At 41.5% G+C, this 9337-nt stretch overlaps 1 protein-coding gene across 1 annotated transcript; it reads right to left on the bottom strand.

The window, feature by feature from the left end:
* Positions 1 to 7005: 7005 nt before the first annotated feature.
* Positions 7006 to 8511, bottom strand: LOC138024529 (uncharacterized). Its single transcript, XM_068871746.1, has 3 exons — positions 8250 to 8511; positions 7506 to 7632; positions 7006 to 7412 (listed from the first exon to the last, which is right to left on the bottom strand). The coding sequence occupies exons 1-3, from the start codon at positions 8476 to 8478 to the stop codon at positions 7244 to 7246; spliced, it is 525 nt and encodes a 174-aa protein (XP_068727847.1). The 5' UTR covers positions 8479 to 8511; the 3' UTR covers positions 7006 to 7243.
* Positions 8512 to 9337: the final 826 nt, after the last annotated feature.

Genomic DNA, 9337 nt, shown 5'->3' with positions numbered 1-9337 from the left:
GACCCATGTGAGTACTGAAGGTAGTAATGTATCTGGATTCCAGCGCTAGCTCAAGCTGGTTATAGCCCTAATTGAGGTCTAGTTTGCTGAAGACTTTCGCTCCATTTAAGTCACCGATCATCTCTTTCACAGTCGGGGTATCGTGACACTCGCGTTTGATCGCCTTGCTCGCCTGACGCATGTCAACGCATACGTGTATCTTGCCTGGACACTTCGGTTTCGGTGCAACCACAATTGGGAACACCCAGGGTGTAGGGCCTGTAATTCGTTCTATCACACATAGTTCTTCGTCGTGCAGTAGCTGTTCCTCTAAATGCAACGAACATGGAAGGGGATTCTTCTGTGCGGTTGTGCAACGGGCGGTATGTCTTCATCGATGTGTAACTTTATCTGACAGTTCTTAAGCTTTCCTAGTCCATGAAACAAGTCGTCATACTCACCAACAGATCCGCTGGTGCTTTTGCTTCAGGGTGTGACGGTAGGTTTGTGACTTGCTGAACTGTTTGAAGAAGATTGAGCTCTTGCGATGTCTTCCAGCTTATCAAAGAGCCACCGGATCCCTCCACAACGTAGAGCCTGTCGTTAAAATTTCTTGTCTTTGACTCGAGCGTGGTACTGAATTTTCCGAGGAAACGAAGGGGAACCTTTGATTGGTAACCATAAATCTTCACACTGCTTGGTTCAAGACTGGGACGGTTGGGTAGCTTGTGATATTCTTTCTCATCCAGAATGTTAATGCTTGCTCCAGAGTCAGCCATAATCGTAACTGGTTTGTCATGCACCTTAATCTTGAAGAGAGGCTGGTCCTTCAGGGTCTTTGTGCTGAGAGAGAAGGTGTATACTTCATCATCATCAGTTGATTCGTTCTCACTCACTTTGTTTACAGTGGACTGGTGTGCGTTTCTTCTTTCTCTCTTGCCTTTGGACCGGCAAACAGCTTCAAAATGGTTTAACTTGCCACAGCCTCGGCAGGTGGCTTGATAAGCGGGGCAAGAGGTATTTTCTCCTGGATGGGGTTAATTTTGCCCAAATTTTCGGCACTTTACGCCTGATTTCCGGTTTTCATGACCGCTGCTGCGTGACTTCTGGACACGTGTCAACTTAACGTTCGCCATCTTGGTTTGAATTTATGTTATTATTCCGATTTCGTCGGCTTCGATTACTACCGAATGAGGACAATTTATGAACAGATTGCTTCTCCTCAATGTTAGCGGCCTGTGCTTTCGAGAGCTCCATGGCTTTACCAGCATCTAAAAGCTTTGTCAGAGTGTACGACGAATTTTCAAGGGCTTTCGTACGCAGCTTGTGAGAACTACAGCTTTGGACTATCTGGGTTTTGATCTCGCGATCCACGTCAGCAAACTCACAGGTAATTGCTAACTGTCTTAGCCTTGTGTGAAACGCAGAAATACTCTCATTGTTTTCTTGCTTGGCCTGACGGAACACATAAATTTCGTACTCACGATTTTGTCTGGGAGTGAAATAATTTGTGAGGGCTTCTACCGCCTTCTCGAACGGATCTTGGTCTTCTCCTGCGGTAGTGTTTGGCAACGTGTCGAAAATCTCATTTGTAGCTTCGCCGGCATAATGGAGTAACAGAGCTCGCTGTCTTTTCTTGTTTGTGACGTTCATAGCGACCATTAGGATTTCAAATCGGGAGAGCCATTTCTTCCATCTTGCAGCTTGTGTGCTTGTTTCAGATATATCGAACTCGGGGAATGTGGATAGCGCGTTGGCCATCCTTCACGCGTTTGCGAGATAAATATCCTGTAGAAATATCCTCCTCGCCAATGTAACGATGTTGTCAAAACGTTGTTTATTTCGTGATTAACAAAACTAACTCTCCTACTCTCCGGTTTCGTGTTCTAACATCCGGGTCATTACATTCGTACCGTGTATTGCCAAATTTGGTAACAACATTACAGTCACCAACTTCGTTTAGGAGAAAACAGAAAGCAAACCAAGCTAGACCCCTCGACAACACGTCTCCCCGATAGCGCGGTTTGACTGTCGAATTGAAATGACACTTTAGCATCATCAAGGCTATCACTCAACTTTTGTTTTGCGAGAGTCTAAAAAGTTTCTTGTTTTGCTCTTTACTGCTGTGCTCTGAAAACGGCCATTCTTCTTTCTAGCGAACTTTCCCGCGCGAAAGGTCGCCATTTTGAAATGTTTTTGGCCACGTTCGATATATCAATATTCACACATGGCTACGAGTCTTTATGGTTATATGTAAACATTGTTTTGTTTAGAAATATCCGTTGAGACTTGTGAGACAAAGAAAATAGAACTGAGCCGTGAAATTTGACCATAAAGCATCTTAGCCATTCCTGAATGCGAATGTCGCCTACGCTGTGTTATGCGCAGAACAGGATGCGCAGTGCAATACTAGGGAATCACCTTAATTCAGCTTTTAATAGGCCTTTTTCGATATATTAAAATTCAGCTTAAAAGAGAGGTTTAGAGGACCAAGAGAAAGGAAAGTGGATGATATGCAAATATTTTTCACATTCATTCCAACATGTTTCTATTGTTTTTGTCCTCACACTGTTATTTTCAAAGAGTCAATTTCACTCCAGTGCTGGAGTGAAAAAGTGGAGTAAAATAAAGCGGAGTAAAATGTACTCCTAAGAGGAGTTAATTTAACTCCACCAAGAGTAATTTTTACTCTTACTAGTTCAAATATTCAAAGGCAATGACTCTGCTAGAGTAAATTTTACTCTCCCTACAGAGTAATATAATATGCTGGAGTTCATTTTACTCCTATTTATCGGGATACTGAGTAAAGTCTACCCCACTTACTTTCTGAGAGTATTTTTTTTACTCCAGTCTATGATGTGGAATTGGGGTTGTTTTATTTTTTTGAAATCCACCGATTAATTCTTTGTTTTCGAGGAGTTGGAGTGAAAAAGTGGAGTAAAACTAAACGCAGTAAAATGTACGCCTCTTATTTAGTACCAGCTGTAGTACTCCACTAATTAAGAGTAAAGTATACTCCCCTTCAAGTCAACAGTTTTACAGGATTAAAATCCTGTTAATGAAGGCCGGTATCTTTCCACATTTTAGTGACGGTTAATACGATGAGGCCGCTCTGAATCTTGCTGGTTTTTTCGTTTTTAATTGGACGACGCGGTAAGAAAGAAAGATCGTTATCCTCCGCCATTATTTCCGCCATATTGGATAACACACTAGAGAACAGACTGGAAACTAGTGAGCCGTTTTGGTCAGCAGTCACCGGTGCAGCTCTTTACTGATTTCGGCGGGTCTTTCGGCGGTTTTACTCGAGTTTGAATCAACGATCACAATTTGTGCTGACAAGTTTTTCGTTTGTTTACTCTTTAAATGCTGATCCAAAGCAAGGAAATGCTTACAACAACTCAAGCAAAAAGGTAAGCGTTAACTGAACTATGAGCAGATAATATTTGATGCCTTAGGCCCGATTCACAACTGCGTACTTTTCATGAGCCGAACTTAAAGGAGAACTGAGGCCAAAAATCGAGTAGCTTTTTGTCACGTCATTTCAACAACTATGCATTGTTAAACAATTTGTCATACTTCCTTCTCAAACGAAATGTAGCACGCATAAAATCAAGCTTTAAAGGCGATAGTTGGCTCAAAATTCGGCTATGGTACGGAGGCGCAGAACTCCCGTGCCAGCGGTTCTTTTATAACTTTTTGACGTATGATATGGGGAAGAAGTGAAGTGCCGTGTAGTGCGAGGACCCAGTATGAGTTGACATTGTGCGTCTTTCTGAGCACGGGTTAGCTAGAGTTTTGGAAACTTGAAGGAGAATACGAGCAAGCTGTTTTTGTTACCCAGAGTGCTCCCTTGTTAAGTTCTCTTAAATCGTTGTAGACATCTCTACCTTCTCTAAAACTGCGGTAAGCGCAACGCAAGTCGCCAATCGCTCGTCAATGTAAACATTTTTTGTACTTTAGTTGTAGCAGTGGTTTTTCCACTTCGAAGACACTTTTTGACGGACATCATGTGTAAACTTCGGCAAGCGATCATGGTCGTACAGTGCATCTACTCTTAAGGTGATGTTTTCTGTGATGGAATGGGTGTAAACTTATTCTTGTGGGCTAGTCAATCGGATGTCATTTTTGGCAAGATTCCGAAGGGAGATTAGTGTTGTAAGTAGCCATGATTGGCAATAAAATTGAAAATCTGCCATGGAATTTGGCTTATGACTTTATTTGTAGAAAACAATGTGGTCTTTTCCTACGAACCTCGTATAAATGCAGAATTCGAATCCTTTAGCCGTGCAATATCAATACTCTCTGAAAAGATACAGTTCAATATTTCAAGTGTTTGTTGATAAAATGGTTTACTGTGCGGCGTTCGATTGCAACAACGACTCAAGAAAGACAACTGGTATATCCTATCATTGCTTTCCAAAAGACCCATCTCTGAGAGAATAGTGGCTTGCGAAAATCTCTCGCGCTGACCTCATCGTTTCAAAGAGCACCAGGTTGTGTTCCGAACATTTCACACCTGACTGTTACGAGCGTGACCTCCAGACAGAACTCCTTGGTTCGAAAAAGCGAGCATCTCTGAAAGCTGATGCTGTTCCATCGATATTCTCTCATCGACCCGCTCCGAAAAAGCCTCGCTTATCGTCCGAGAACCGTGCCCTTGAAAAAGCAAGACAAGAGGTGAGAGTTTGAAATGTAATAGAAAACGAGCTATCAAAAACCTAAACAAGCTTTCCTATTATCATACAAACTATCAAGACCATTTTACGTCCCAAGAGTTTATCCCTGTGGTATTCATACAGACATGCATACTCACATTGAAAAGTGACTTTACAAACATAGCAATTCTCATGTATAAATATAATGTACACACAGCATCGCTGGTAATAAGCTAAAATTAAGGTATTTTTATTCTGAACACTACAACTTTTAAATATATGTCTATAAATATATTGTTCTGGTTTGCAGTACATTGCATCTGTCACCAAATCACCTGCTCAAATTAATGAAGAAGCAAGTACTTCTCATCAGCCCCCAGATCCTAGCAAAGTGAGTGAATAAGCAAGTACCTCTTCACTACACGATCAGTTCTTGAATTTTCACCCACACACCATGCAAGTGGAATCACAATCAATTCAAGTCAATTTGCCATACAAGGGTGTTGATTTTGGTTGCCAGGTTAATACACGTGGTGCCCAATTAATGATGCAATCAGCTGACACCCAGACCCCGCTGGTTTGTACTTCTCACACAGGCACTCAATTTGAGGAAAGTGACATTCCTGAAGAGAAAGGTACCATTGCTGAAGAAGCTGTTGGCACTCTCTCACCTGAAGTGTCTCCACAAAAGGATGGTACTTACCTCCCGTCAACCTCTGGTGAAATGTCAGATGACTCCAACTTAGAATCAGACCATGAAGATGAAAAACCAAAAGTTTTAAACCCACAGGATGATACTAAGTTTATTGTCTTTAAGCAGGAATTGTTTAAGCTTTTCAAGCGATGCCCTGAGTGCGGTGCCCCAGTTATTCAGACAGAACAGTCTACACAAGGAACTCAATTATTTGTGACCCTCATATGCAGTAATAATCATACTTTTTCCTGGCAAAGCCAGCCCATGCTTGAACGAATGGCAGCTGGAAACTTATTGCTGTCATCCTCTATTTTGCTTAGTGGTTCTACTTACACTAGAGTAGCTTCTCTGGCAGACATCCTCAATTTGAAGTTTCTTAGTGAGAATACCTTTTATACTGTTCAAAAGAAATACTTATTTCCTGTAATTAATGAATGTTGGAAGAGGGAGCAAAATTCTATATTTTCTGGACTAGCAGGCCAAGATTTGTGGCCTTAAGGGGACGGGCGCTGTGACAGTCCTGGTCATAATGCAAAATATGGCACATATACGATGATTGATCAGCAAACTGACAAGATTGTTGACTTTCAGATTGTTCAAGTAACTGAACTGAACAACAGCAATGCAATGGAAAGGGAGGGATTTAAACGCTGCATGGATAATATAAAAACAAAGGGGGGCAACATTAAGGTTATCGCCACTGATCGCCATGTTGGTATCAGAGCTGACCTAAAGAGAAATTACTCAGAGGTTGATCACCAATTTGATGTTTGGCACTTCTCCAAAAGTATAACTAAAAAACTTATGGAGAAAGCCAAAAAGAAGGACTGTAGTGACCTGTCTGCATGGATTAAGTCAATATCAAATCATCTTTGGTGGTGTGCAGAAACATGTGAGGGAGACAATGACTTGTTGCGGGAGAAGTGGTCATCCATAGTCCATCACACTGCTAACATCCACTCTTGGAATTCTGCAGACTTGTATCACCAATGTGCTCACCCACCTATCCCTCGAAATGTTGCTAGAACCAAGAGGTGGCTACGGCCTGGCTCCCCAGCTCATGAAGCACTCAAGGAGGTTGTTTTTGATAAAACCCTTGTGAAAGACATCCAGCAGTTGACCTTGTGCTGTCATACTGGAAGTTTGGAAGTGTACCACAGTGTCCAAACCAAATATGTCCCTAAACGTCAGCACTTCTCCTATGAGGGTATGGTCGCACGTACCCAGCTGTCTGCCCTAGACCACAATGCCAACACAGGAAGACAACATGCCACTGTATCAAAAGGTGCCAACCAAGGAGAACTCCAGTACAAGGTGGTCTTTCCAAAACATACCAAGGAGTGGGTGGCAAAACCAATTTTAGAAAAGACAAACAGAGATCACCTCAGGCCAATGTTAAATGCTATTATTGCCAGAAAAAATCAGAAACCGCACGAAAGGAGTGCACCGCCTGCAGCCACGCACAACCCCCGAAATATTGCTAGCAAACCTAGGCCTGCTAAAGACGAAGTCATTGCAAAGCATACATCAAGATTTGGAAACACTTAAATTACCCACACATACAGGAGTGGTTGAAAAAGTCTATGTTCATTAGAAATCGTTTTTTGTTTGGTGTATTGTTGAAAAACTCTAACAAGAAAAAATACCTTAACACCATTTCATATGGTAAAAGCAAAAGGGAGAAAATGAAAATATAACTGTACCACATAACTTGTATTTTAGCAAAGTTTTAAGACGTATCACGATCAAAAATTATTTCCTGTTGAAGACAATAATTTGCAAATGACAGGTATGATTGCGAGCACAATAGTTCATGGGATGTATGAATTATCTTGTGAAACAATGATATATATATTATTACAATAATTAATTAATAACGACAAAGGAATAAATATTTTTTAATGTTCAGAGCGAGTCATAATTCCAGATCTGCTTCTCTAAATCCTGTGTATGCATCGCTTTCTTCAGGGAATTCATTCCTTATTGTTTTGACGACGCATGCTGGAATGACCCTTCGTCTCTTTTTGCCAAGCACACCATGAACCCACCAGGTAAACTGCCCGTATGCTGCTAAGCGCCATGTTCTAAAATAAAATAATCACAAAAAGCGCTGGGTTAAATTCTTTAACAATGAAAACATTTTAATTAATTATTCTCAGAGTTAACAAGGAGCTTACTTGTTTCCTATAGGGTCTGGAATTGGATTAAGGCGAGCATGGTGAATGGCAACAAGTGCGGTCTGCAATACGTCAGTGTCAAGGCACACGATCCTAAATTTGTTGTGACTTGTAATACATGTGACACCTATCAGTAGAACAACAGTATAATATTGAATAAGCTCTCTAACATGTGGGCCTGCCTTATTGATCGATCGTCAAAGTCATAGCCTCTAAACACACAAGCACTCGCGAGCAAGAGTACATAAATGGCTGCCTCACTCAATTAAAAAATAGGTCAATTGGCTATTCTTACGAGACCCGTACACCAACCAATATTTGCTATTCATACGGGAGTCTTCTTTGAACGATTATGAACGAAACAGCCACGCCGTTATTGAAAGCTAGCCGTTGTAAAATGGGTGCTGAGACTTAAATACTGTTCATCAATGCTATTTACAATTTATATAATTAAAACTGGTACTAAGACTTAAAATACAAGAAACACAAGGCAGGTCATATGGCCAGTGACATCGAACGAAGGAGGTATTTCATGAAATGAAACAAGCATCGATGTCGTTGTTTGATAACTGAACTATATACAAAAGATCAATTAAAGACGAGGTAAGGCTTCCCGAGTGTTATTGACCCTGTAATAATCCGTCTTCCGTATGAATAACAAATAGAATTCGGTGTACGGGTCCCGTACGAATAGGCATTTTCTAAAAAATAATAAAAAAAAGCATAAAAGTACCGAACACAAACCTGACTCGTCAAACTTTTGATTTAACTCCTCGAGCTCTTGGCAGCAATAGCATTCGTCGGCTGTCGGCATCGAAATGCACTCACCGCAAATGCACCATTCGGTGTTCCCGGTTCTCATGCTTGATGTGCACGCTTCTGGGGAATCCTCACCTTCATCATCATCCGATTGAATGGGTTCTTCCCATGGGGGATACGTTGGCTCGAACTGAAAAGGCTCCACTCCGCTCATAATAAAATAAATACCTCGATAAACGCCACAAAATTACTAGCCTGGTATGTTTATTTCCGTCCCTGATCTTCCCCATATCATACGTCACAACTCTGTATTAGAAACTGCTGACCCGTAATTGACGCCCACGGTTTCAGCGGCTAAAACGGGTGAAAATGGCAACTTCAAACTCGTATTTCTCTTAAGTAAAAAGCAATTGGTACAAATAATGTAGCGAATCTTGTTTTTTACTACGTAGTCTTTCATATGACATTAACTTGATTTTTGGCTTCAGTTCCCCTTTAATTCGAGTTCGACCGCCACAAATTAACAAAAGTACGCCTGTTGATTCAGAAGTCGAACTTAACTGGCCCCTCCACAGCAGTTCCAAAGCCATTACCAAGAAAACCAATTGATTTTGTCAGCGATTTTCACGGTAGAAGGCAAAACATGGTTTATGCATGATCATGAAGTTCGGCACATGAAACGTTCGACGTCTGAAATCAAAGCCGATCCACGGCCATGCTAAAGCCGAATTCCCGTCTATGCCAGGCGAAAAGAACGCCTGAGCCATTCCAAGTTAAAATAGCCGTTCTTAATTGATTCAAACGTCGAACTTTTCATGTATTAAGTTCGGCTCATGAAAAGTATGGCGTCTCAGGGAGTAACTGCAGAATACCCCGCCACATCGAGTATCTTAAGAAGCTGGCTACGCGGTACGCGGAAAGAATTAAAGTCAAGATGGCGAAGTATCTTTACAAGCTGGCTACGCGGTACGCGGAAAGAATTAAAGTCAAGATGGCGAAGTATCTTTACAAGCTGGCTACGCGGTACGCGGTACGCGGAAAGAATTAAAGTCAAGATGGCGAAGTATCTTTAC

This window comes from Montipora capricornis, chromosome 11, assembly GCF_036669925.1.
Source record: "Montipora capricornis isolate CH-2021 chromosome 11, ASM3666992v2, whole genome shotgun sequence".
Lineage (NCBI taxonomy): Eukaryota > Metazoa > Cnidaria > Anthozoa > Scleractinia > Acroporidae > Montipora > Montipora capricornis.
This window is presented reverse-complemented; position numbering and strand designations above follow the sequence as displayed.

Excerpts from the sequence above, each read along its gene's own strand:
- LOC138024529 (XM_068871746.1), bottom strand. The coding sequence starts at position 8,478 with ATGAGCGGAGTGGAGCCTTTTCAGTTCGAGCCAACGTATCCCCCATGG. Across the intron at positions 7,633-8,249 it reads TCAAAAGTTTGACGAGTCAG|GTGTCACATGTATTACAAGT; the intron begins GTTTGTGTTCGG and ends TTCTACTGATAG. Across the intron at positions 7,413-7,505 it reads CCAGACCCTATAGGAAACAA|AACATGGCGCTTAGCAGCAT; the intron begins GTAAGCTCCTTG and ends ATTTTATTTTAG.